The following is a 25079-nucleotide window of genomic DNA, read 5'->3' as shown; positions in this document are numbered from 1 at the left end:
TCAACGGAATTTTTCCACAGCAGCCCACCGAGTGGGTGAACACTTCATATTTCCGGTTTCTTCGCGTAGATCGAGCAACTATGGCAGAAATTAGCACACAAATCTCACGGCAGGGAATGAGTTTACCTACATCGGCCAGTAAGCATGAACCTTCGGGTCGTTCAGGTCTTTTCTGACATCGGCCAGCAAGACCGTCACCTCCTCGCGACTCCACCCAAAGGCTCTCGTAAACGGTGCCAACGTCAGCGCTTCTAAAGCGGCATTGGTGTTTTCGTTGTTCCACGTGCCCAACTCCTTGTATTTCTTGTCCTTGGGCCATCGGTTCGTGGGCCACTTGAAACGACTGTCTACAAGGTTGGTGAAACCAGCTTCGGTCATGGCTTTTGTGATGACGTCGAAGTTGGCGTAAGGCCGACCGAATTTGACGGACGCGTCTTTAAGGAGATTCCGCCACTTGAAGAGTGGGTGGTTCTCTGAGAGAGAGCCGTCGTCAGATGTCATGTTGATGTCGATCTCTTGGATTTCGACATAGCCGCCAGGGGTCAGATTACTAGGAGAATGAGTACATCCATCAACTAGCGATAGACCGCAAATGTTACTTACTCGTAGATCTTGCGGAGGTATGAGGTCCAGTTCACAACGCTAAAGTTCATCATTCTGCTATGGATAAAGTCAAAAGGCTCCGAATAGGTCCACTCTTCGTCGATGTCATCAATAATGAATCGGACGTTAGGAGGAACGCTGTCGAAAGTCAGCTTGAACCCGAAGAAGCGCGAGTCGGAGCCCTACAAGCTGGGCTGAATGGGAGAGAGATCAACGCCGGTGACCTGGTGCTTTTCGTGAGCGACAGAGCGTAAATCATTTGATGAATTCTCATACCTCGGATTCCGGATGCTCGTCGCCAAAATCCATCGCCCAAATACCTGTGCCCGTCCCCAAGTCAAGGACCCGCTGGACCTTTGAGTCGGCTTCATTTGGGGGGGCGAGGCCGAGCTTGTTGGCATAGGTCAGAAAGAATAGATGATGTTGCAAATCTTCTCACAGTGAGCATGAATATACTTGTCGATTTGCGCGCGCAACGTACCTAGTCTCTCATTCTCAATGTCGTCGTTGGGAAGATTGTATTCTAGGTTCAGTAGTTAGATGGGTCGGGTGCCAGATTGAAGCCACGCGTTCAACTAACTTCCATCCTTGTATGCATGATACGTTCTGCCATTTTCTTTCCGATACTGGAGGATGGAGCTGGAAAGACTCTGAGTTGATGATGCGACATCCTGTCGGGGAGGGTCAAGTTAGCTACAGTCATCATCTGGGCAATCAAAACATGCTTACGTCGCCAAGCGACGAGTCACCATCGTCGATGACCTGAGTCATAGTTAGTCGATCTGAAGACATTTCACGGTGTCGGGAGATCAAACGTCATCGTCAGGCAGCAAAACGGGATCTAGTTCAGCCATTTTCCACGTCTGGTGGTTCACAGCGGTACTGAGTTTCCTTGTTGATTGAGAGAATTTAAAAATTAAGCACGAGTTCTACCCCTCATTGAGGAATGTTAGTCCTCTTTATTACCGCCGGGCCCCTGTCAAAGAGGCTTTCCGCGAGCCAATCATAACATATCACATATGCAAGTTGCTTTGATGAACCAACACTTCTGGGCCTGTGGCTTGCCCATGGGCCGATGATCGGTTGGCTTATGCTCAGCGCCCAGGGCTGACCGCTAAAGTTAGCGGAAATGTTCTTCCAAGGCAAACGCAAAGAAACATTTTCTCCTGGAGGTACCAAATATTGACCTGAACTCGTTTAAAAAGCCGTTGAGCAAGCTTCGAAACGATTAAATATCACCATCGGGACGGCCCGTACGGGGTTTGGTGTGGAGTACGGGGCCGGCAGTTCCGGTGGGATCATGAGGATCAGGCATGGACATCTTACGAATCTATCGAATCGAACGCCAAGGCTTGGCGTTCGAATCGAATGTGACCCCGTAGATTCGAATCGAATCGGACGCATCTCCCACAGATTCGTATCGAATCGAACGCGCCACAATTCTTGTCCTGTAGATTCGACTCGAATCGAACACATCTCCCGCAGATTCGTATCGAATCGAACACGCCACATTCTTGTCCCGTAGATTCGACTCGAATTGAACGTGTCTTCCGTAGATTCGATATCTATCGAATTCGATTCGAACTCGATCGAACGTAGAACTAATCCCGGCCGAGACGATGGGATGGTGAGCATATCAACCGCCATCAGAGACAGTCGCGGGTACCGGTTCCTGTTCATTTTCCACCAGTCAATCGGTCTACTCCTGTAGTGGTGACTGTTGGCAACATCCTCGGCACAATACCGAGCATATTCGTCATCAGCAGCCGCTCCCGCTGTTGTGTGTTTTGTCTTCCGGGTGCTCTTGCGGGCACTGGACGCTGTCAAGGACGAACCCTGGGTGCATGGCGACCCAGCTACACTCCTAGCAAGTCTCCGCTCAATGTAATCCCATTGAGGCGTCGTCAGACGTAGCGAAGACCTCACAGTCAACGTCACACTCCTATGTTAAAATGTGCATGTTGTGTTAATTAAAGAAAAAAAAAAAAACTAGCGCGAACAAGCGGAAGCTATTGACAAGAAGACATCCACATCCCAGCCACCAATGGATCGGAATAGCCATTGATCCGTCAAACAACGGATCTCAACATTGAGAGAGACCGTAGAGATCCGTGTTGCCGTTAATGACGTATGACTTTACATCCTTGTGTGCCGTCTCGGTAGGTGAATTCGTCCTAACGCCAAAGTTCTCGTACTGTGAGATAAAGCAGTTGGCCCACTGATACCGCAGTGGAATGTAGGTGGTGCGGATGTATTCGAGGAGAGGTTGCTGGTCGTCGAATTCTTTCTGTAGGCGTGCCCACGCAGCATCAAAGTCTTCTTCTGACTTGGCGTAGATGACGTAAGCCCAGGGAGCAGAAGCCAGAGACGGTATGCTCAACGACCTCCTCTGGAAGCTGGCCACGGCTAAGAACCTCGTCAGCGCGGGCCTGGTTGTTGAGAGCCTCGGTCTCGGCGGTTTCTTTATCCCGGGCAACGTCAAACTCGTCAGGCGGTGGACCACCAGCACCCTGCCACTTCTCCTTTGCGTTGCTCGCGATGTTCTGGTTGATGTGGGAACTACACAGCTGCAGCTGGGTATCGGGCCAGGTTTCTTGGATCGACGATCGTAGACCTTCTTCGAAGTCGGTGATAGCGACCTTCGGCTTCTCGCCGTTAATTTCTTGCCGGATTGAATCAATGGAGGTCAAAAGGAAGTCGTAGCCCTCACGCCGCTCAGTTGAAGAAAACCCGAAGACATAGTTGTACAAGGATCTAGTATCCGTCGTACCAGTAACCTGCATAGATTGTTAGAATGCGTCCTCAACAATCCCAGACGATCCCCGACGAAGCATACGTACCTGGAAGAGCGGCATCTTGAACCTGTTGGTCTTGTAGGTGTTGTCAAGGCCAATGACCTCAGGAAAACGAACCCACATGGTCTCACACCACGGGTAAGTCCATACGAAGGCGACAGGGCGGGTAGGATCGTCAGGCGCCCATTGGATGCGGTGCTTATAGCCCATCGTGGTCAAGATGTGGATAAACTGCTGTACAGGCGTGTTTCCGTCGAGTTGCTTGAGACGAAGACGTTGGCGGGCGTTGTCGATATCCTTCTGCCTGATCACCGAGCCGGGCTCGACGTCGCGGGCGATGCCGGCTACCTCACGTGCTTTGATAGCCTTGTGGTTCGACATACTCTCCACGAGTTGCTCTTGCTGGGCCGTAAGCTTCCGGTGAAGCGAGTGGGCCGATGGGTCGCTTGAAGGCGGGTGGTTGTGACGGGGTTGCTTGAGATCGAAGGTCCAGCCCCCATTGTCATCCTTGCGGGCAGAGACAACTCCATACTAAGGACAGTTGTTCTTCTGGGTGCCAGCCTTGCGGGTACCGTAGCTCCCGGAGGCGCGAATAGCATCTTTGTCACAGCGAACTCTGTAGCGCGTAGGCTTCTTGACTCCATCGAAATCTCTATAGTTGCCGGCATTACGTCGGATCACGGCGAAGCCGTTGGGCCTGGCGAAGGCTTGGAGGTGAGCCATTAGATCATCGACAGTCGTGGCAGGTCGGCCATCAATTCCTCCGTTGGGCGGGTTCGCAATCTCGGGAAATTGCTGCTGCTGCTGCTGTTCTTCAGCAGCGTCAGGCTCTTCGATCGGCGCCTCATCGTGGTTGGCAACGGCGGCGGCGGTGGTGGTGGTGTTGGTGAAAGGTGGAGGTCAAAGTGTGGCAGTTGGAAGTGATAGAATTGAAAACGTAAAATCCACCCCCCCCCCCCCCCAAAAAAAAATCTCTGTTGTCTGATTGGTCGGAGAAGTGGGACACGGCCCGGATAGCAAAACTCTTTCGGAATTCCCCTTGACCCCACTTCTTGCAGTCCTTGTCGGAGCGAATATCTGAATCCAATCAACCGTACCGCCACCCAAGGCCGTAGAAAGCGACAGCGTCTTTGACACTGATGGCGAGAACGCATTTGAATTCATGGACCTCGGCGAGCAATTAGCAAGTATTCATACGACACCCCCGGCGGAGATCCCGTCTCGCGACGGATTCCACTCAACACCTTTGAGTTGGGACGCACCCCGGTCGGGACATCGATTCCATTCAGCATCAGCCGAGAGCCCCAATGCAATGGGGCCAGCCGCCGGAGAGATGGCGCCTCAGGGTGACGACAGCGGTCTCAGTGAGGATAAACAGTTACGTCTTCTATCCGTTGCCTTCAATATGGGCCAGCAACCTGCCAGCTTCATGCCATCCGGCGGGTTCGGCATCAGTTTTGGAACTGGACTGAAGAACACCTCCAGAACGGCGGTCGAGGACACGCAAGGTGAACCATCGGCAGATTCAGTGCGGCCACAGCCAAAGAGATCGAGCCCGAGGCACACAGACAAACGTAACGACAAGGCAAAGCCAGTTGACAGAGCTGCCCACAGCGACATTGAACGCAAGTACAGAACGAATCTGAATGACAAGATTGCCGAACTACGGCATGCCGTCCCCTCATTACATGCACTGCCTGAGTCTGGATCGAAGAAGGGTAAATCGTCAAGACACTGCAACGCCAGCAAAGTAAGCAAGGTGAGCACGTTCTTTCCCCACGCATGCAATCTGTACAATCCAGGCTAACAATCCCGGCCAGGGCACCGTCTTGATGAAAGCCACCGAGTACATCCAGCACCTGGAACAGCGTAACAGGGCCATCAAGAAAGAACATGAGGCCCTAATCCAGCGGCTACATGTGTTCGAAACGTTGCTCAACACGTCAGAAAGGGAGCGACCCTCGACGCCAGAATCCAAGAAGAACCTCAGCGAGTCCTGACGAAATCTATAAGAGACAGGCCGCCGCGGTGTCCTTGCGGGTCTTGCGGGCGATGCTGGAGGAATTACCGATACTCGTCGCAGCGATGCCAAGTTCTCCATCTCTGCATGTAGTTGATAAACATATGCAGCTGGCAGCCACTCATGCCGTTAAACGCCCGGAACGCCGTACATGCTCCGAAAGTATAAACGCAGCCCGTCAAGTAGACCAGACGCTACACAGACAACCAGATCTTGGCCATGCCTCGGCTCGGATAGAACACAACACACATAGCCGCCAAGTGCGTCGTGGCTAACCTATTTCCTCCCTTAACCTTAGTAACTCCGAGCAACTCGCCTGATTGGTTACGGCTGAGATCCACGACGACCACGGGGGTAGTGTCGTCGAACTCTGTGGGGGTGATTGGTAGTGGTTTGCTGAGCTTGTCGTTATCGACGAAGAAGGTGCGGAAGAAGGCTGTGTCCATTTGGAGCTATCAGGTCTTAGCTTGGATCTGATGGAAAGAAGTGGTGACTTGCACTTATGACTGTCCGATTGAGCGCGTACTTATTCAAAGCCAGTGCTGCCTTGACGCGGTCTCCAATCTGCTTCTTGTCCATCGAGCAAGTGCCAACATTCTTGACGGCTTTCTTGGGTTTGGCCGTCGTACGAGCCTTCTTTCTCGGTTTTTTCTGGTCGACCTCGACGGGTGAAGATGTACGCTGTTTATTGGTCAGTGGCATGCATCGATTGAAGTTGCTTGGGATAATGTGATAATGTACCTTTCGTGATTCTACCATGTCGTCCAGCTCTTCAAGAGGCAGAGTCGGGAAGATGTAAGGAAGAGAAAGAGGGAGTGAAATGAAATTGGAAGCAGTACGGAAGCGATTTGAAACATGAAAAACGGCGCGTTGGAGACGCGTACTCGTAGGTGGAAGAGAATTGCACATCAAAATAGACAGGTGTGTTTGAATGAATGACACGTGTCACGGAGAATCTATCTACCGAGGAAACAAAGACTACTAAGGGGGTCTTTTGAGCGACCACTTTTCCCACCCCTGTACATGAGAACTCCCCTAATACACAAATGGTGGCATGCAGTCATGGTGAATGCTCCTTCCAACGACACACTCTTCATCATCAAAGGAAAAGAAGTCAAGCCCAAGAGCGGCCGGCAAGCACTTCGCCGTCAGCTTTGCGCTTCGCACATCTATCTATCCGAATATCCTGAAGCGAGTCGCCAGCGCCGGGTGGCACAATGGTCGTTTCGAGACTGTGCCGGTGTAGATGGCGCGGCTGAATGGGGGGATTCTGGTGCCGAACAGGGACAGCGAGGAGGCGTACAAAGACCTTGGCTGACCCGTCAAAAAGCATCTCTCCAAGCTTGCCCCCCCAAGATAAAGACATCTCCTCGCGGGGAGCCACGAGCTGGAATTTTTGCCCCATGTCAGACGTAAGGTCCCTGCCAGTCGAAAAGTAGATGCAGGAGACGTCATCAGCGGGAACTGGAGTATTATAGCTATCCTCCGCGAAGCTTAAGCGCGAGTGAGAGCGGACTCGTGTTCACGCTCGCGCCCGCAATAAAAACCGCGATGACTAATTGGTGTGAAGCCGGGCCATGACACTAAGCTATTTACAATTCCGACGATTTGGCACACCTCTCTCGTCTCACATTTACTCACCTCGCTTAACGGTGCGTCAAAGCCAACTTCTCCCAGTGCTCAGTCAGCATCCTATACTCAGCAGCTGAAGCCTGGTCTGTCAACTTGAGGTGGTTTGGTGTTAGTATCGCAAAGGTTGGTCACCCTCGTTGAGGAATGGTTTCGCATTGCAGGCGGCAAATATGGCGACAGATTCCACTAGATCTGGCAGTACCAAAGTGCCTTTTAGGCTTATCGGATGCAAGCAGCGCACGAATACGGTGTTATACGAGGCCGACTGGCGTTTTGGACTCGTCAATGTGACTTGGAGACTTTGTTCTGGGTAGGTCGACTGCCAATCCCTGGCAGACGCACAGACCGCATCATCGACTAGTGTTACCTCGTCAGCTATCGACGCGTTCGCGTCAATACCCATCGCGCGTTTCTCCATACGTATGCAAAAATCTTCTAGGTACCCTGTGTTGCAGAGAAAGTACCGCAGCCAACAGTACATGGTCCTCACAAGGGTTGTGCCTGCGACGTATCTTATGCAGACATGTCGGATGCCCTCCATCCTGCTGGCGGTTTCTGTCGCCATATCCCCGGTCGAGGTCGTACCCGATGGGCAAGCGGCTGTACATCCACTCGCTCAACTGTATTTCCTTCTTGCGCCAGCGTGAGTTTCTTCATCGGAGACATATATCTCCGGCTGCTTGACATCTTGAGACCTGCGAGTGGATGCGTCCAAGTATTGATTTGTATTTTCAGAGAAAATAACTAGTAGAGGCCCAGCGCGTCTACCTACCTAGACCCTCTATCTTGCATCCCCTTGGATCCTATTCCGCTCCTTGCGCGGGGCACGCCTCTTTTCTGGGCTTACCGGATTATTGTTGTTGATTGGCGTCACGGAGGGCCAGCATGTCATCATCATGTATCAATCAGCACATGCGTCGTCTATTTCCTGGCGAGCTGTTATTCTTGATCCGTAATCCTGATCCGGATCGTGACCTTTCCAGTTCAGGGTCTCACAAGGTAGCGGCACTGTGCGAGTGACGGTACGCCGAGGTTGGACATTGCCATTGTCTGCGAATGCTAGAGAGCGATACGATTTGCGGGGATACAGCCCAAAGGGGTACTGGCCCGTCCTATAGAAGGCAAGTCGTATCATCATTGTCGCCGTCAACCCAGTCATCGCTTGGCGCACGCACGCAATTTGTAATTCGTAGGGGGTGTGTTCGTCAGTCTTTCAGTTCAAGCGCGGGCACCTCTTTGCGCTCAGGGTTGCCAAGTTGGATTGGGATTGGGATTGCGCTTATTTCTTTTAGCCCTGGCCCAGGCTCCCAGATCCTCGACCAACCAGGGCGTCTGTCTTGATTCTCCATTCCTGCTTCCCGCCCCCGACGCGCGGGTCTCGTCGCTTCCTTCCTTCTTCTGTCAACTGCCCTGCACATCAGCCCCCAAAAGCCGCGACTCGCTTCCCGCTCCCTGTGGAAACCAACACGTGAAGCCTCTTCAAGAGTTAGCAACTCGCTTCCCGGCGCGTTTCGCATCGTTACTCCGGCTTCTCTACGTCGCACCATGAATAGCGTCGAGGCCGACAAGGCCGGGATGCCGGTTGCGCCACCTGAGGCGTTATTGCCAGCGCCTTCAGCATCCGCTGCTCCCACGTCAGCCCCAGGAAAATTGGCCTCTCCCACTCCGGCTCCAACCCTCGAGTCTGCGCGGGGTCCTCTTCCATCATCAGCATCTAACGCAACTGCGACGCGAGAATCTGCGCAAACTGCCCCTTCAGCCCCTGCTGCTGCTCCCTCTTCCGCCTCCGCGTCTGTTGCGGCCACGGCTTCGACTTCGACGACCGGCGTCGAGGTCTCTTCCGGCGCAACTGCAACTGCAACTGCAACTGCCTCCGCCCCAGTCAAAGATCGCGCCCCTTCCCCAGCGCAGGCTCCCGCGCGGGAGCCATCAAAAGAGTCTGCAAACCCTCCTGGAGAATCAAAGCCACCCAAGTAAGTTGCTAATTTTTCCATTTCATCTCTCGGTTCATCTTCATCTCTCGGTTCATCTTCATCTCTCGGTTCATCTTCATCTCTCGGTTCATCTTCATCTCTGTCGCAACTGTCGCTGCTCAATGGTCAATGCTCAATGACCGCATCGTCCCCGTCAAGTGGCGTGGCTATTCTTGCAGGGACTTGGCCTAGTTGGCATTTTCCCATTTGCTCACAGCGTCTCACCGCACCTGACATTGACGGCCACTTGCCCGGTCGCGCTCAAACCCCAAGACATCGTCTTGTCGGATGCCCAAGTTGCCGGGAATTGCTCTGATTCACTGCTCTGCAAAACAACGGGCCAAGCATTGTTTGCCTGGAAGATTCTTCACTGCACAGCCGGCGTTCTGTTGACAACTGGCACCAATTGTCTCGTCCCATTTCGGTCATTTCGGGCAATTCCAAATCCTGGCCCCTGCCCAACTTGCTTCCGGCCAGCACCAGTTTGGTCTTCCCCCAGCACATCACTCATCACCACCCCGGCTTTGCCTCGTCATCAACTCTTTCGGCCTCGGCTTCAGCCCGCCCTACCAAAGGAAGTCTGGGGTACCTTGACAACGATTCTGTCAGAACACTAACGGTGCTATTGGGCCCGTCTGCCGACAGTTGCAACTCCACTCCATGTGCTTCTACCCCTCCAGAGGTCTCAACCCATTTCAAGTGAACTGCATGATTTGAACACAACCCAGCTGAGGTCTTATCTCTCGGCCTGTGCCAGGGCGACGATCTGCTCCAGTGTTCCATTTTGCTTATGGTGTAGAGACTAACCAAATCAACTTAGACATCCTAACGGCCACAAGACCTCCTTCAGAGACGATCCCGACAGTGAACTTAGTGAACCCGCTAGCAGTGTTCATTCCCCCTCCGGGGTTAGGTTCAACAAGCTCGAGGACGAGATCGTTGTCGGTGAGCGCAACAGCCCCCGAAAGTTGTCACCTCTCCGCGTTGTGTCGGATCGAGAAGACGAAGTCATGGCCGACGTGGATGATGAGCCCATCGTCTCCCATTTTCCGAAGCGGAAGCGCACCTCTCTTTTCAACGACTTGAGTGAGAGCAAGATTGAGATTCCCAAGAGTGTCTCGGACGACATGCCCACACCCACAGACTCAGTCAAGCCCAAGCCTGCTCGACCCAGTCTGAGCAATGTCAAGGGTGCCATCCTTGGATACTGGAGAGGCTCCCCTGCACCCGACGAGAGATCTAAGCATGCAGTTATTGGCTTCATCGACGTCCGAGATCGGCTGCGAACTCGCATCCAGGCGATCAATACCGTGGGCGAATTGGTAACAGAGGAGTATCCCCTGCCCCCGGGCCCTAGTGGAAGCTGGGTTACTTTTGAGCGCATCGTCTTCTCGGATCATCTTGTGAATCTAGATCACCATCAAGTCAAGGAATATGTACGGATTCGTTCCGACCCGCCCGAAGAAACGGACGAGGAGCGCAAGGCCGCGGAAAAATCAGCTGTGGGGGAGGCAAAGCAACGCGTCAAGATGAACCCCCTTGTCAACAACCCGAATCCTCCTCTCATCGCCTATGGGCTAGAAATGCCCGAGCATCTTGCGACTACCAAACGCTCTGATGCAAAGCGAAGAAGAGTGAGTGGTGGCTTCGCGACGATCAATCCCGCTCCGACCAACGGAGTTTCTCACGAACAGCCCGGTTCTGCACGCCATCCCCTGGCAGCACAGCCTATGCGACCTCCTGTTGACCCGCTTCCGGGAACACGCCCAACCCGCATCCTGCTGGGATACTGGAAGGGTTCTACGGAACCTAGTCTCAAGGATCGCCATGCAGTCTATGGCATCCTGGGTCAGAACGACATGTTCCGTGTCAAGCTTGTCCGAGAGACACGCGATGGCCGGTTCGTAGATGGAAATTTCCCCATTGGCGCTGGTGCCTTGTGGATTCAATATGAGGAAGTTGAGTTCGAGGATCACCTGAAGCTACTCGCACGCCATGATATCAGAGAGTATTGTCGAGTCCGACAATGGCAGCTTGATCATGGCGAAACCCCAGATGAACGAGCCACGAATGAGGCAAAGGCCGTTCAGGAGGCTCAAGTCCGTGCTGGAACTGGGTTTAAGAACATCCCCCTCATTGTCCTGTCTTCCCCCCCCATCGCTCCCGAACCGCCCGCCGACTTCGTTGATCAAAACGGAAGGGCTGGATTCGGCGGCCATGAGTTGCGCCAGAGCCGCCGCGTCGAAGCCAAGACGGATGGCCGCCTTGCTCGGCAGCCACTCCCCAACGGCGAGATCCGTCCAGCTGTGAACCGAGCGCAGAGCGGCGACGCTCTTGAGCGAACCAACACGCTAGCTCGCCGCGAGATCGCCCGAGCTGAGGCTCCCCAAGGCCGCGCTGACCGACACGCAGCTAACCGAGAACGTGCTGCGGCTGCTGCCGCCGATGCCACTGCTGCTGCTGCTGCCGCGATTCCTGCCGTCACGACCAACGGCAGGATGCGGTTCCACGAGTCAGAAGAGATGCAGCGCCTGAACAAGGTATGGGCCCGGCAGGAGAGCCTCCGAGTCAAGGCTGGCGCTGAGGATGCCAAGATTTACGGAGGCATCAAGCATGAGCGAAAGGCTACCGGCCCCTTCATGGGCAAGCTGGTCTCGCAGGGCACCATTATCGACATCGATGGCGAGGACTACGTCGAGTATCGCGTCCTCACAAAGCCATCGTTCTTCTAGGATGAGCATAGTCGCCCTCGGCTGTACGCACGCCCACGCCCACCTCAACTTGGCCTTCAAATTCCCAACACCAACAGGCACCTGCGACACAGAGCTTAAAGATATCACACACAGAGAATTGTGCATGTGCTAAGATGTCCCTAGCTGTTTGGGGATACTCAACCAGACGCAACGTCTCCAACACGGTTTAGCACTCTCCTTCTCTCCGATTTCCTACTCTCTCTTTTTCCTTTCCTTTCCCCTTTTGCTATTCCCTTCTCTGTACAACGTGGACAAAGTAAAGCGACGGGTTTTCCAAAAGCGGAGACGACAATCAGCCTTGAGAATGGAAATATCTCGGGCCCTTGGCAAAGTTTTTGCCCAGCTGATTAGCTCTAGAATGAATTGTTTCCTTCTTTTCCTTTTCTATCTTCCTGGGAGGCAGGTTTGAGTCACTTGCTTTGGGGAAGATGCGCAGGTAGGTAGTCAGACTGGAACTCTACGGAACGGAGTGGACGGTGTTCGGAATTAGGGACTGCTTGATATACCCGGTGATGAGAATTCATAATCCTGTATTAGTGTACTTGCTAAACAAAATTGTTTTGGTTAATTTTATGTGCCCAAGTGTGTGAAGTTCTATGTATGTGTCGTTAGTATCTGAGTAGGTATGTATTGGAAGTGTTGTGGGCTAGTTGGCCATGAAGTGTAGCACTAACATGTAAAAGAGAATGGCTATAAACTCTGAGACTGAACAAGTTCTACATTACGACGGAATTAAATGAACTTGTACGAGTAGGGCAAGAAAAAACGGGGGCGAGAAGATTACTCTAGGGCTTCGTAGTGCGTTCATTACCCGTTCCCGGACATGCTGAATATGAACCTCCTGTTTCATGATGCTACTATCTATATCACGGCTTGTGAATATGATGCTCTCCGAATACTATCTTCATCATCCCAATGTCCTTGGAAAATCCCCTGCTGGCTTGACCTCGATCGCTTGATTTCTCTGCCGACTCGCTGCAATCTATCGTCTCTGGCTTCCATCTTCGCTTGTTCGACACCAGCTGAGCCAACGGACGTCGAGGTGGCTCCAGCAGCATCGCTCTTTCAATATCAATCATCATGAACCCATTGATCTCCACATTGAGCAGCATGTTTGCCTTTCGTGCATCCTTTTGGACAACTCCCTGTTGATGCATTGCGCGCAACAACCGCATCGCCTTCCCTTAGAGCTGTTCCTCCGCACCACCCACAATCCCCCCTCTCTTATCCCTTTTTCCTACGGCATGGTTGTCCTAAACCCAAATACCTAAACCTTAATGTCCCACTTTTCTAAACACTAACACCAATCATATGTGGAACCCAGCGTGAAAGGAACTTTGCTTAACGCTCGGGCCACTTAGCGCACTTTGTATGGTAAACCCAAGGGGAATTCTGACACAGTTCTGAGGGTATAGCGTCTGTAGGGTTCGGTCAGCTGGTTAGCTAAAGCCGTGCGGTTTAAAAGATAGACTTAAAGACGGATTATCAATTAGAAATCGAATAACATGATAGTATGGTACAGGGTAAGTGCATTTTGACGGCACTCTCTCCTGGCATGACAAGGATATTGTCGACGTCAAGAGTTGATCGGATTGGCTGACGGTGACATGGATACTGTCGACGTGAAGGCATATGCTGATTGGCTTACATCCGATGGGCTGCCGCTAATACCAGAACTGTCTAGTGAGTGGAGCTGTCAGGGATAGTGTAGACTCCATCCCCGATTTTTATTGGCTTTGAAATCTGACAAGGATACTGTAGACGCCATGCCTGGCTCGTATTGGCCAACTGCAACCAGGGGTCTAACGTCGCTGACCAGGGATTGCCGATGGTTTTGGAGCACCATTTGAGACTTGCACCTCGTTTTGCGTCTTTGATCGGGCATAAAAGGTTGACATATAATTGCAAAAATATATTTCATTAAGTTTAAAATACTTTGAGGCTTTCTCTATCGATTGATCTAGTTTTTACGTTGATGAGAGTTGTGGTGGATTTTACGCGTATTTAAATATAAGATTTCCAATGCTCTCGAAATTTCACCAAGTCTCACACGACACACACCAACCCACGCCGCACTTACACCACTAATCTTGTCCGCTTGCAGGATTCAAATAATCTATGATATACGAACACGACGCATTATGGATTTCAACCTGGGATATTTATTGGCTGAGACATCTTGCTAATCATAAAGGAAATGAAGAGGCGTTTTTGGAGACTAGGATTAATGGTATCCGGATTAATATCTATTGCGGTTTCCGGATGCTCTCTTATCTTATCTTATCTTGGACGAGCAGGGGTATCGTGCTTTTTAACAGGGATACAGTTCCATTTAAAAATTTGACAAGGGTACGGTTCGTCCCAGACGTGATCTTATTGGCTGAGCCCACTCGAACACAAGTGAAAACCGAGACCCGAATCTGTCCATGGATCCTGCCCTAATTGGGTATATATGACCCAATCTAACAGTAGGCAATGCACACATGGGAGAATGCAGGTACATGGATTCCAGAGCAAGTCAATGAGCAATCAAGTCACCATCTCCTTTGTCGTGCAAGCGCCCGGTATGTGGTCCAGCTTGGGCTTTATTAGTGGGGACCAATACGTCCGTTGCCGACTCCCCTTTAACTACCCCACGAACGGGTCGTACACTTGGTAGGGCTGCTCGCTCTCACCGTCACTATGCATGTAGCTCACTGACTTGCAGGTCATATTCTGGATAAAGGAAGTAGTAATGATAAGGTATCTAGTCTTCTGGTCTATAGACAAGAAATACATCAAGGCAGCGCCTCTCGAGATTTTACCGCCGCATCCGTATCCGAGAGTGCAACAGTTGCCTGACAGCTAGACGAAGTCTCCCCCTCACCAGTTGTTTCCGCTGCGGACACTGATCCGTCCTTAGCGCAAGTCTCAACCAGAAATCTTTCCATTGGCCGCATTCCGTTATAGGTGGCTGCAACCTTGGCAGCCACACATTCAGGAACAACAGTACCAAGCGACTGCAGAGTCTGAAGTATGTTTTGGGATGTATCCTCTCGGGCTTGGTGCGTGGTGTTCTGGTCGGGCCGTGCCGTGTCGTGCAAGGCCCCTTGAGCGCCGATTCGGGTCTGTGTTGGATCGTGGATCGGGTGGGATGGGATGGTGCTCGAGTTGGGAAGCGCATCGGGAGACTCGGCCGGTACGTCGTTTCTAGTTGAGAGGAAAAAGTTTGACCAGGTCAACAGAGATCATGGCTTTGAGGGAAATGAAGGTATGTGGACCAATCTTGAGGTTATGCAGGCTAGATGAGGGATGAGGAGGTGAGGAGAATGAACAAAAGGAGGGCACATGAGCAACATACCCAGGGACGTCTTTCTGTACTGAGCTAGCCTTGCTATCGGCTTGACTTGGGGTATTGTTGACTGAAGTCATGGTGGAAGGAGAAATCTGGGCAACAAGGAGAGAGGGAGAGTAAGTGGGAGTAAGTGAGAGTTAGCTAGGGCTTTGGACAGACCTTGTGTGTCTAGCTAAAGATGACCAGAAAAAGAAAAGGACTACGGGGAAAAGGAAGCTGAGTTCCAAATTGTAGGCGAGAAGCTATGCACTGTATTTATGTGCATTGGATGGAAAGAAAGAACAGGAGCAGAGGAGAAATCCAGGCGGATTGAATAATGGCATGCGCAAGACTGGTTTCTGCCGTTTCATCTGCTTGAGTGAGAGTGTAACATGCAAAATGCACTTTTTGGGAGCAATGTTGTGTTACAATACACGAATGAGTATTTGTTAGCGGCGAATTGGTAGATAAAAATGCAGTTTGCAGTTTGCAGTTTTTAACGCTCCATTATGCAAAAATAGACTGCATTTTGCATTTTAATCCACTAATTCGCTTCTGACATAAGGAGACATTGGGTATACCTGGACTCCACCGATGCAGTCTACCTGTAAAAATGCATTTTGCATGTCGTGTCTGGTAAAGTGCAGCTTGGCTTGCCCATATGGCAGCGGATGTTACAATACCCCGTCCTCGATACATCCAACAACACCCAAGCCCATCCAGCCTGCTGCAGGCCGTTGCCTTAATTGGATAAGGTACCTAAGCCATCAGGGAGCCCCGCTCCTCAAGTCCTCGTTCAATCCCCGTGATGAAATTCAAGGCGCTAGCTGTGACGGCTGGGCTTAACCTAGGGGCATAGGGTAGGTCCAAGGCGTGTGGTTTGATGATCGAGTGGATCAGGACGTCGTAGTGAGCAATGTAGGTCACGGTCTGATGATGTGCAAAAGTGAGTCTTTGTGTAATCAAGTCTGTTGATGGTTGGTGGGCTATCTGTCTATGAAAGTGCTAAATGAATGTGCTTATATACTAAGGGTGTTTGTGCGGGCTCACTGGGTGAGAGTGAGTCCGATCTTGTGGTTCATCGTGGGGAAGTGAGCCGGGCGTCCTGGCTCACTTATACGGGTGAGCTCGGGATCTGTCAGACTCGTGACAAGCGGCGAGACGGTCGCACGGCCTGATGTAGGGTAATTATGCAGATGAAGTGATAATAATGATGTATCCTGTTATGAGGCAATCGTCAAATTGATCAGCTAGCACGCTATTATTGCTGTCTGCTTGATCTTGTGTGTATCCCGGAAGTTCCCCCTATCTGACGAGGCGTTTCCGGGGTTTCCCGACGGATCTCGAGTTGTTGCCTGAGGCATCTAACCGCAGGACCCCTGTTCCGTCTGACTTACCTCATAGCCGCGGCCTTCACAGTGTGGCCTGAGGCACTGAGGTAACCGTCTGACAGGATCTTGTGTCATGTGAAAAAGTGGGTACGTCATGGTTCTGCCGGTTGTGACCGCCTGGTCCCAACCTGGACCGTGAGGGAAAAGACATCCACATCCCAGCCACCAATGGATCGGAATAGCCATTGATCCGTTAAACAACGGATCTCAACACGTGACACTAGCCGCCATCCACGCGCCAAGTCGCGGGTCGCCGTTCACGCCATGGCAGGGTCACAGACTTCAACAAGAGGCGACGTGTACTGCACAGCCTTTGTGCGCCTCGCCCAGTGACCTTTTTCCAGGCTGTAGCCAGCAGAGTATTACAGGGATGGTAGGCGTCTGATTTCTTTCTCAGGCGCCCTGTCCCACCCCCCCAAACCATAAAACACTGACCTCAGCCCCACGGTATTTGGACCTGATCGCTTTTCTGATTGCCCGGGATTCTGAGATACCCCCGGGCTCGTTAAGCATCATTACACAATGACCAAAGACTGGTCAACGCATCAGGAGGAGCTCCGGTACCTCTACATCGTCCAGCGCAAGTCTCTTCGTGAGGTCATGCGTTTAATGGAGGGGAGGCACAAGTTCATTGCATCGTAAATCTTACACTGGCAATCTTCCTACCTGTTTAGCTCGCTAACGCGCACTTGCTGCTAGGGAGCGATCTTATCGCACCCAGCTTCAAACCTGGGGTTACACGAAATACCGCACTCAGGCCAACCCAAAGCCGCATCCAAAGCCCAATCGGAGAAAACGCCGCAGCGATCCTTCATCCTCGTCAAACCTGGTCACAGTTTCTATCACTCAAGGCGGGCCTAGCCTCCCGGTGAACCCGTCAACAATTCCTTTGTTAGAAAATGACCACGATGATGTGTTTTGGTCGACAAGCAACTCGGGCCTCCAATTCACCAACTTTAGCCCACCCCCAGAGACACCGCGTTCCTCCGGTCCTGGCCAGAATGAACAAGATATTGACGGCAAGACGCAACTTCACCGGGCCGTCATTTCCAAGGATACGAGCCAGGTGCAAACCCTGCTTTTCGTCGGAGCTGATGTCAGGATCAAAGATAATTCAGGCAAAGAACCCATCCACTACAGCGTAGTTGATGGGGGCGCCGACATGCTCGAGCAGCTTCTTCGATATAGGGCCGACATCAACGCCAAAGACCTACTAGGCCGGTCGCCGCTTCACCTAGCAGCTTCTGGTGCTTTCGCACATTTTGATCGTATTGTCGAAGCAGGTGCTAAGCTGACTATTCAAGATGAAAACGGCGACACACCCCTTCATCTTGCAATATCTGCTGCGTTTACTTTACCTCCAGCCATCAAGAGTTCGGATGTTCTCACTCTCATCAAATCTGGTTGCGATCTGAATCTGGCAAACGAAGCCGGGATAACTCCATTCCTCAAGCTTTTAGACCGGTCATATTCTGAAGAATTGCTCATTTGTATAGACATGTGCCTGCAGAAAGGTGGTAGCGCAACTAAATGCCTTCCTGATGGAAGAACGCCATTGCAAATCTTCTTATCCAGGTCCAGATCACAAGGATTTAAGAAGACTGGTCATGGATATCGTAACCCTATAGAAAATTCGGAGAACACGATACTGTGGGGTTTTCTGAAAAAGGGAGCCTCGGTCACGACACCGATGCCGTCCGGCGAGCTGTTGGTCATCCACTACTTCGAGCATGCGTTTATGAACTGGTCAACCGATCATACGCTGGCGGAGACTTTCTGCACTCGCTCTCCTCCTGATCAAGTGGGAGGAAACGGGAGTTGCATCCTGCATATGCTGGCAGCCAGCTGTCAATCACTGCCCTGGACAGGTCTCGCAATGGAGGACCTCTTTGAAATTCAACTTCAGAAAGGATCAAAACCTAATACCAACAACCGGGATGGCAAAACTCCACTAAACATCCTCTTCACCACCGCCAAAAATCCTATAACCATCATTTCGAGAGCAATGGTGCCCCTGCTAAACTATGGAGCCGACCCATGGCAGCAAGAGTCATCAGGTACATGCGCACTTTTCGAGGCGGCAAAGCGCTTCCCAAAAAAAAAAAAAGATGACATATTGCGGGCCTTACTCGAAGCGGATCTTAAGCTTATGGAGAGTGATGGTGGAACAAATGGCCGCTGCCGCTGGGGAGGTTGGGAGAAGGCGGCCCAATCAACAGAGTGGATCGAATCGAAGCAGCATGTCCTGGATCAATTCAACCCTCGTCTGGGGAAAATCGAAGAGTCAATGAGGAATGCGGCTCTCTCTGTCTTGGCAGGGAAGCATATTCACATCGCCAAGGGCAAGTTCAAAGGAGATGCCACTGGAACGGAAAGCCGACATAGATACGTGGCAGAAATTTTACGCGACTGCCGGGCTCGCGATGTCTTCATTGACATGAAATGGGTCGATTATCTCTTGGAGCTGTCTTGCTGAGAGAAGTGGACTGAGTTTGGCTAGCACAATTTGATAACCACAGGGTAGTGATCTGGGGTTTATAGGACCTCTACTGGCTGAGAAGTGATTGTCAGGACAGAGACGGATATAGAAGACCATCAAATCTGTCACGTGCCTCCGGCAGCGTTACCAACGTGGGCTTAGCACCACTAAAGGAAGCACTTATATTCAGCTGAGGACCCCTATTAGAAGGGTCAGAGATTAATCTTACACCTTCATGACCCCTACCTGCGATTCTACAGCTAGTGACCTGCGTCCCTCACTCTTCTCATTAGGCATCTCACACTTTCTTATGGGTATGATTGTAAGTAGAATGGTTATTCTACACCCCGTGATATGCCTTGTATATGAAGCCATCGGGTCAGTTGAAATTACCCTTTTGAGTTTCGCGGTCATTGCACTAGCCTATTTGAGATTTAGCGCTCAAATCTCTAGCCAACCAGAATTTAGCGGTCACGCACTAACTTCATTTGATTTTCACGGTCACGCACTAGCCTAATCAGGATTTCGCGGTCAACTCAGGGGCAAGCTCATTTCATCAGGCTGCGGGAACTTCAACACAGCCCAAGTCAATCACTGTAATACTGCATCTTGCTCACTATGCCTGAAGCACCCAAAAAGCGTGGGCGACCTCGAAAGTACGATACGCCAGAGGAGAAAGCAAGGCAAGATGTCATTGCTAAACGCGCCCGACGACGGCTTCGGAACTCCTCGGTGCACGGAGATTGTTGAAATGAGAAGATTCATGTTCCTTAATTCATCCTAAATGTGCAGTAGGGGAACCACTGTTTATGTACAGGCACGATCTCTTGTAGAATGTTCCACCTTCTTCCACACCTTGCCACCGACTTGGTCGCCTCACACTTGTGATCTCCAACAGGGTTACATTAATGACATCCTAGCCCTTGAGTGAGCTGTGCACTTCGAGCGACTTACACGGCCTTCTAACCCGGAAGAGAAGCGGCTGCTTCTTATGGATGGGTGTGAGAGCCACTTTACGAATGAAATCTTCTATTTTTGCAGTCAGCATAACATCGAGCTGTTCCCTATGCCTCCACATCTTACACATCATCTTCAGCCTCTGGATGTTGGTCTTTTCAATGCATATAAGCAGTGGCATCAGCATATCCTCTATAGGGAAATTGCTGACGGCGCCAATGACTTCAATAAGACTGACTTCCTATACCACCTCCAAGAGATACGAGAACGCACCTTCCGGAAAAGCACGATTATCTCTGCTTGGGAGAAATGCGGCCTGTTTCCTTATGACCCAGCTAAGGTCCTAGATAACCTCACTGATCCGCTGTCATCATTGACAGCAGATATCTCTGCTGAGAGTCTCCCAGGTCATGTGGAAGTTGGCTCTTCGTCAGTAATCATAACACCACATCAGCATAGCCGTGATAGCTTCACAACTCCTGTGACGCCTCAGAGGGTGCCGTTAACAGCATATGACTGGGGAGAGGCAGCCACGCCACCACTACGAATGAAGGTTATTGAGAAATATCAGGACTACGTGATGCTTCGTATGCACACATCAATTACATCAGGGGCGCCGTTGACCCCGTCAGTCATGCGTGTATTTGAACACGCAGTCAGAGCTAGTAACACACTGGCCTTGAATGGTATTACCGCAACTCAGGAGCTGCACCGTCTCAAAGATAAGGCTACGAGACGGTCAGCCCTTCAAGCACAGACGGGGCTTATAGCAAAATACGGCCCAATTAGTGTCGGTGATGCTAGGCTTCGAGTCTCAAAGGATGAATACAATCGACAAGCTGCACAGGCTGATGAGAAGAAGCGAATTTTACGCAGAGACAGCCAAGATGAAGGTCTCTTTTTACGTCGTTGGATACGTGATGTCAGGTCACATATGAGGCCTAGCATCACAGCTCTGAAGCTAGAAGATATCTATTCTCACCCCAGAAGAGCCTGGAAGCCGCTGTGTAAGCTGCAGCTATAACGTAGCAACTGGTGGTCCAAAACAGACCGGCGTTCTCACCTTGCTTCCAGTCAGTGGCTTGTGCAGAAATATGCTCTTCATCGCCAGCTTCAACAGCTAGGAATAGCTGACAACAGATGGCAAGGAACAGGATCTTGGCCGAGAGACTACGACCCCGAAGTGGTCCAAGAAGCGGTCAACTCTGCTATTTTCAACGCACAGGAACGGGCTCTTGGAAAGAAAAGGTTGACCTTTGAGGTTGATGGAATTGAGGTTATCGCGGAAGATGTGATTAATACTAGTCAGGGCGAATTCCTGGTCCCAAAAGACGAAGTAGATGACTAGAAATGATGAAAATGGCACTTTGGTCAGTCACTTACATCAGACCGACTTTTCGTTTGGAACATACCGATGCAACTTACCCCACGTAATCGCTATAATGAAGGTACCTCGCCTTCACCAAGAATTTGGTGTGAATTGATGTACCTAAATTTGGCAAGTCGCCGAACTTTTGGCTAGTCAACGACCCCCCCGTGAGGGACGAACGGGGGGTTGAGCTGAAGTGAAATGACGAGACCCCCCTTGTAGTCCTCTCGGGCGTAATAAATTTCATTCATTCATTCATATGGGGCGCCGGCCAATCGGGGCGACAGTGGCTGACATAATTTGGGCACCTGGTGCGCGACTTTATTTGGGCACCTCGGTGCCCATGTATTGGCAGCCAGACTACACCCATCCTTTCCATTTATCCGTCATTCGTCCCTTCTCGCCCCCCTCTTCTCCTCTGAAAGAAACAACAGCTAGACTCCAGAGCCGTCGCGACCGGTTGCGAACCTGATGATATGGATCCACTCTCTGCCGTGTCCCTCGCCGCCTGCGTCGTCCAGTTTACCGATTTTGGGACCCGGTTGATCAGCGAGACCACAAAAGTGTACAGGGGCTTGTCCGGCGCCACCGCCCGGATCGTCGAGCTTAGCAACATATACCACGATTTGTCCCAGCTCTGCCAGGCAATCGATGAAAAGCTGACCCTCCTAAGCGGCGCCAACCGACCACCGACTGCCTCTGGGGCAAGTCTCGTTTCAGCTTGTCACCGCTGCAAGGCCGCCGGTGTCAGGGTTCGTCAGTCCGTTGCGAAGCTCCAGGCAAAAGGCACTACAAAGATCGACTTCGAGGCGGAGCTGCCCAAGGACAGCTATGGAAAGATCAGGATCCGACCCGAAGATAGGTCCAATTTCCAGAGCTTCAGGACAGCCTTGATCCTGATGTGGTCGAAGAATCAGGTCGACGGGTTACTTCGGGATCTGGCCGACATCCGATCTGGTCTCATGATGGCCATGATCGCAAATTTATGGTACGTGCACTAATAATTTCAGCCGAAGGCTGACTCTACATTAGTTCTTAAGTTTTCCCGAATAATGAGGGTGCCTTCCGTTAGGAAGGTCTTTCTTATTCGCGCCCGTGCCTTCCGTTAGGAAGGTCTTTCTTATTTTAGTTATCTTTCTTTTATCTTTCTTATTCGCGCCCGACCCTTCACACCCCGTTATTGCCTTGAGGAACGAAAGGTCTATGCCTTTCGGTACGAAAGGTCTTTTAAGCTCCGAGATTCTCTACCCAAAAATCGACCGCTCATCCCTGCACACACACCCCTGTAAAATTACCCGATTAGTCATCCCCGGCGCCCCTCCGGTTGGCGGCCAAATTATTACCCGATTAGTAAGCCAAACTGCACCTCCTGTTGGTCCGGATTAACCCCATCCGAATGCCCCCCAGAGGTGCCAATCTTCTCTTCTCATTTGCCAATCCGCACATGTGAACTCTCATTCGCTCTCTGAGATCAAGTGCAAAGGAGTTCTTCTTTTGACGGTTTCTTGTTAGGAGACACGTGAAATGCACGTGAAATGCACGTGAAATGCACGTGAAATGCACGTGAAATGCACGTGAAATGATGCACGTGGTGCACGTGGGAACTCGGTTTGTGACAGGGGAAGGCGCACGTCCGCCGGTGGGAAGTTGGAAGTTGGAAGTTGGGCGTGGTGGGCAAGTTGGCGGCTCCCTTGCGCTGAGTAGCCTTTCGGTACAAAGCTTGCAACAAGAGCCTATTTTACTAGTGGGTTGCTGCACGTGTTGAGAAGAGGGCGCGGTTTTAAGTGGTCGGCTCTGGGTGGGTGGCTGAAGAGACTTGGCCAATAGGGCGTGTGTGTGTGTTACCTTTGTTTTACGTAGCCAATAAGACGTATGCAGCAGGCTTTGAGGAGCAGGTATCATTTTGAGTGGCACAATTTGAAGAGCTTAATGCGGAACTAAGAGACCTAGCCAATAGGGTGAGGGTCAATAATTGAGACAAGCATCAGAGGACTGAGACTAGCAGAGATCAATCAGTTACAATACCAAAGAGGGAAAATTGTCAATTTTAGTATAAGAAGCTGCTATGCCAAGATGTCCTGGTGTTGAGACCATTAGACTTTTATCAGTCGCACTGGTGCTGAAACCGCACCCTTATTTCCCCCACATATCAATCTGTAAGTTTTCCAAACCCAATACAACAGCCCAAAATACCACACACTATCACTATACTATGCTTAAAGTCTCTTTGTCGGATGCCTCTTGTTCCTGCCACCTGGTTCGGTAGTTGATGACCTCATACTAGGACGAACGGAGGATCGGAGTGTGGCAGATATATTAGGTGGTGATCGAGAGTCCTCGTTTTCCTTTGCTTCACCTTCTTCATGGTTATCATTTTCATCAGAGTCTACGGACGTTAAAGGGGAGACCGGCGACCCTGCAATGATTGGAGATGTTGCGGTAGTTACAGTAGATCCCTTGAGTCTCTTGGGGGCGGGGTTGTTCGAACTTGACTGAGACGATGGAGATGCGGAGATTGCGGGCCTTTTGTTCTGAGATGGAGTAACGGGTTGTTGGGATGGACCTCCCTGCGGCGATTGTGATGATTGTGACCGTGACTGTTGCACCTGTGAAGATTTCTTTGAGGGAGACTTGAACATAGACCTCGCTGCTGCGAATCCGCCAGCTTGGGATGGGCCAGCTTCGGTTTTAGAGGGGGGGACTGTGTTAGCGGCAGGTGCAGGTGGCGTGCTCTTGTCCGGAAACGTCCAAGAGTCGGGAACGACAATGAAAACATAGTCCTTCTCATCAATTGTAGGGGCGGCTACCATAAGACTATGGTCAAGCAGGCCAACAATCTTGCCGACGCAGTTGAAGGGAACACCTGGAACAAACTGTGTATCTTTCCTATCTGCCATCTTCTTGCAGAGGAGAGAGAATGGCAAAGCGCGAATAGGAAAGAGAATAAAAACTTGAAAGGGGTGGAAGCCTTTGAAAGGGCTCTTTGATGGCTGACCCGGCGTGATGTAGGTACAGCACTGGATAAATGCACAGCATCTCAGCTGCGCATCATCCAACAGCGGGACAGAGTCCTTGATCAAGTGGGTTTGACCTGTCCCGAGAACCTGCCCGGTCAAAGAAACAACCGGTTGGATAAGTGGAAAGCCCTCACCATTGCAAAGAGTTCGTGGGTCAATGCTGATAGTTACATTAGTGGCAAGCGCGATAGTCGAACTCGAGCTAAGGAAATTGATAAGTCTGCTTACGCTTGGTATCCAAAGTCGCGTATGAGAACAACTGGAACCTTGTACATTTCGCCGTCACCATCTTCATCGCCGAAAACATCAGGCTCCCGTAGCACCCACTCCAGTGCGTAGGGGTGTACTTTTCCAGTGAAATGGAACCACTGATTCTCCCACTCCGATTCAACAATCTGCTGGTTATAGACAGAGAGGTTGAGACTAAAGTAAATCGGGAGTGGATCAGGGGATCGACACCCTTCAGGACGCAGCACAGAATATTCAGGCAGTGTCATATAGGGAGGGGGTGGAAGGAAAACCCTGCCAAGAGCTTCAACATTAAGGCTCTTTATGAGTTGTTCATCTGATGTAGGAAACCGCGTTGGGGTATCCAGCTGACCAAAAAAGGACATGATCATATCACTACCAAAGTTTTTCTGAGAGTCATAAGGCATGCGCGGAGGGGGATGACCGCTAAGAGTGGAAGTTGAGGTAGAATTTGAGGTAGAAGTTGATGAAGACATGATATATTGAACTGGCAAATGTTTCGATAAACAATGGGAGAGCAGTTAAGAT

At 51.1% G+C, this 25079-nt stretch overlaps 13 protein-coding genes across 13 annotated transcripts; 5 read left to right on the top strand and 8 right to left on the bottom strand.

Moving 5' to 3' along the window:
* Positions 1 to 44: 44 nt before the first annotated feature.
* BGZ61DRAFT_363165 (S-adenosyl-L-methionine-dependent methyltransferase) lies at positions 45 to 1374 on the bottom strand (the record flags this gene model as incomplete). Its single annotated transcript, XM_046241412.1, has 8 exons — positions 45 to 78; positions 131 to 550; positions 604 to 741; positions 790 to 827; positions 880 to 1037; positions 1085 to 1126; positions 1184 to 1274; positions 1333 to 1374. 8 exons carry the CDS (start codon positions 1372 to 1374, stop codon positions 45 to 47), a joined length of 963 nt encoding a protein of 320 aa, XP_046099114.1.
* Positions 1375 to 3929: 2555 nt separating this feature from the next.
* BGZ61DRAFT_363316 (uncharacterized protein) lies at positions 3930 to 4121 on the bottom strand (the record flags this gene model as incomplete). Its single annotated transcript, XM_046241427.1, has 1 exon — positions 3930 to 4121. The coding sequence occupies one exon, from the start codon at positions 4119 to 4121 to the stop codon at positions 3930 to 3932; it is 192 nt and encodes a 63-aa protein (XP_046099113.1).
* Positions 4122 to 4351: 230 nt separating this feature from the next.
* On the top strand, positions 4352 to 5639 carry BGZ61DRAFT_109615 (uncharacterized protein). The gene is made up of 2 exons (XM_046236920.1): positions 4352 to 5157; positions 5219 to 5639. Exons 1-2 carry the CDS (start codon positions 4561 to 4563, stop codon positions 5396 to 5398), a joined length of 777 nt encoding a protein of 258 aa, XP_046099112.1. The 5' UTR covers positions 4352 to 4560; the 3' UTR covers positions 5399 to 5639.
* BGZ61DRAFT_537377 (uncharacterized protein) lies at positions 5613 to 6177 on the bottom strand (the record flags this gene model as incomplete). The annotated part of the gene is made up of 3 exons (XM_046254530.1): positions 5613 to 5870; positions 5926 to 6099; positions 6160 to 6177. The coding sequence occupies 3 exons, from the start codon at positions 6175 to 6177 to the stop codon at positions 5613 to 5615; spliced, it is 450 nt and encodes a 149-aa protein (XP_046099111.1).
* Positions 6178 to 7838: 1661 nt separating this feature from the next.
* Positions 7839 to 8251, bottom strand: BGZ61DRAFT_459850 (uncharacterized protein). Its single transcript, XM_046246961.1, has one exon. It carries the CDS (start codon positions 8207 to 8209, stop codon positions 7952 to 7954), a length of 258 nt encoding a protein of 85 aa, XP_046099110.1. The 5' UTR covers positions 8210 to 8251; the 3' UTR covers positions 7839 to 7951.
* A 344-nt stretch (positions 8252 to 8595) lies between these two features.
* Positions 8596 to 11755, top strand: BGZ61DRAFT_497835 (uncharacterized protein; the record flags this gene model as incomplete). Its single annotated transcript, XM_046251206.1, has 2 exons — positions 8596 to 9023; positions 9844 to 11755. The coding sequence occupies 2 exons, from the start codon at positions 8596 to 8598 to the stop codon at positions 11753 to 11755; spliced, it is 2340 nt and encodes a 779-aa protein (XP_046099109.1).
* Positions 11756 to 12642: 887 nt separating this feature from the next.
* BGZ61DRAFT_363070 (uncharacterized protein) lies at positions 12643 to 12957 on the bottom strand (the record flags this gene model as incomplete). Its single annotated transcript, XM_046241406.1, has 1 exon — positions 12643 to 12957. A coding segment is annotated over one exon (315 nt), but the record flags the coding sequence as incomplete, so codon positions are not given.
* Positions 12958 to 14404: 1447 nt separating this feature from the next.
* Positions 14405 to 15475, bottom strand: BGZ61DRAFT_521673 (uncharacterized protein; the record flags this gene model as incomplete). Its single annotated transcript, XM_046252506.1, has 3 exons — positions 15117 to 15475; positions 14581 to 14965; positions 14405 to 14491 (listed from the first exon to the last, which is right to left on the bottom strand). Exons 1-3 carry the CDS (start codon positions 15185 to 15187, stop codon positions 14405 to 14407), a joined length of 543 nt encoding a protein of 180 aa, XP_046099107.1. The 5' UTR covers positions 15188 to 15475.
* A 2011-nt stretch (positions 15476 to 17486) lies between these two features.
* Positions 17487 to 17720, top strand: BGZ61DRAFT_290267 (ankyrin repeat-containing domain protein; the record flags this gene model as incomplete). The annotated part of the gene is made up of 1 exon (XM_046238567.1): positions 17487 to 17720. A coding segment is annotated over one exon (234 nt), but the record flags the coding sequence as incomplete, so codon positions are not given.
* A 1355-nt stretch (positions 17721 to 19075) lies between these two features.
* On the top strand, positions 19076 to 19603 carry BGZ61DRAFT_109266 (uncharacterized protein). The gene has a single exon (XM_046236918.1). The coding sequence runs from the start codon at positions 19195 to 19197 to the stop codon at positions 19474 to 19476; it is 282 nt and encodes a 93-aa protein (XP_046099105.1). The 5' UTR covers positions 19076 to 19194; the 3' UTR covers positions 19477 to 19603.
* A 2054-nt stretch (positions 19604 to 21657) lies between these two features.
* Positions 21658 to 22314, top strand: BGZ61DRAFT_459840 (uncharacterized protein). The gene has a single exon (XM_046246960.1). The coding sequence runs from the start codon at positions 21762 to 21764 to the stop codon at positions 22284 to 22286; it is 525 nt and encodes a 174-aa protein (XP_046099104.1). The 5' UTR covers positions 21658 to 21761; the 3' UTR covers positions 22287 to 22314.
* A 145-nt stretch (positions 22315 to 22459) lies between these two features.
* Positions 22460 to 23262, bottom strand: BGZ61DRAFT_109246 (uncharacterized protein). Its single transcript, XM_046236917.1, has one exon. It carries the CDS (start codon positions 23185 to 23187, stop codon positions 22633 to 22635), a length of 555 nt encoding a protein of 184 aa, XP_046099103.1. The 5' UTR covers positions 23188 to 23262; the 3' UTR covers positions 22460 to 22632.
* A 466-nt stretch (positions 23263 to 23728) lies between these two features.
* BGZ61DRAFT_556959 (uncharacterized protein) lies at positions 23729 to 25027 on the bottom strand (the record flags this gene model as incomplete). The annotated part of the gene is made up of 3 exons (XM_046255671.1): positions 23729 to 23891; positions 23929 to 24302; positions 24569 to 25027. The coding sequence occupies 3 exons, from the start codon at positions 25025 to 25027 to the stop codon at positions 23729 to 23731; spliced, it is 996 nt and encodes a 331-aa protein (XP_046099102.1).
* Between the last annotated feature and the right edge of the window lie 52 nt (positions 25028 to 25079).

The sequence above is a fragment of the Ilyonectria robusta genome (assembly GCF_021365365.1).
Source record: "Ilyonectria robusta strain PMI_751 chromosome Unknown BGZ61scaffold_23, whole genome shotgun sequence".
Taxonomy (NCBI): Eukaryota; Fungi; Ascomycota; class Sordariomycetes; order Hypocreales; family Nectriaceae; genus Ilyonectria; species Ilyonectria robusta.
Note: the sequence above shows the minus strand (reverse complement) of the source record. Positions and strands in the feature narration are given on the sequence as shown.

Coding starts and splice junctions, on each gene's coding strand:
- BGZ61DRAFT_109615 (XM_046236920.1), top strand. CDS start 4,561: ATGGACCTCGGCGAGCAATTAGCAAGTATTCATACGACACCCCCGGCG. Junction 5,158..5,218: donor ACGCCAGCAAAGTAAGCAAG/GTGAGCACGTTC, acceptor AATCCCGGCCAG/GGCACCGTCTTGATGAAAGC.
- BGZ61DRAFT_459850 (XM_046246961.1), bottom strand. CDS start 8,209: ATGACTGGGTTGACGGCGACAATGATGATACGACTTGCCTTCTATAGG.
- BGZ61DRAFT_109266 (XM_046236918.1), top strand. CDS start 19,195: ATGACCCCTACCTGCGATTCTACAGCTAGTGACCTGCGTCCCTCACTC.
- BGZ61DRAFT_459840 (XM_046246960.1), top strand. CDS start 21,762: ATGGATCCACTCTCTGCCGTGTCCCTCGCCGCCTGCGTCGTCCAGTTT.
- BGZ61DRAFT_109246 (XM_046236917.1), bottom strand. CDS start 23,187: ATGATACCTGCTCCTCAAAGCCTGCTGCATACGTCTTATTGGCTACGT.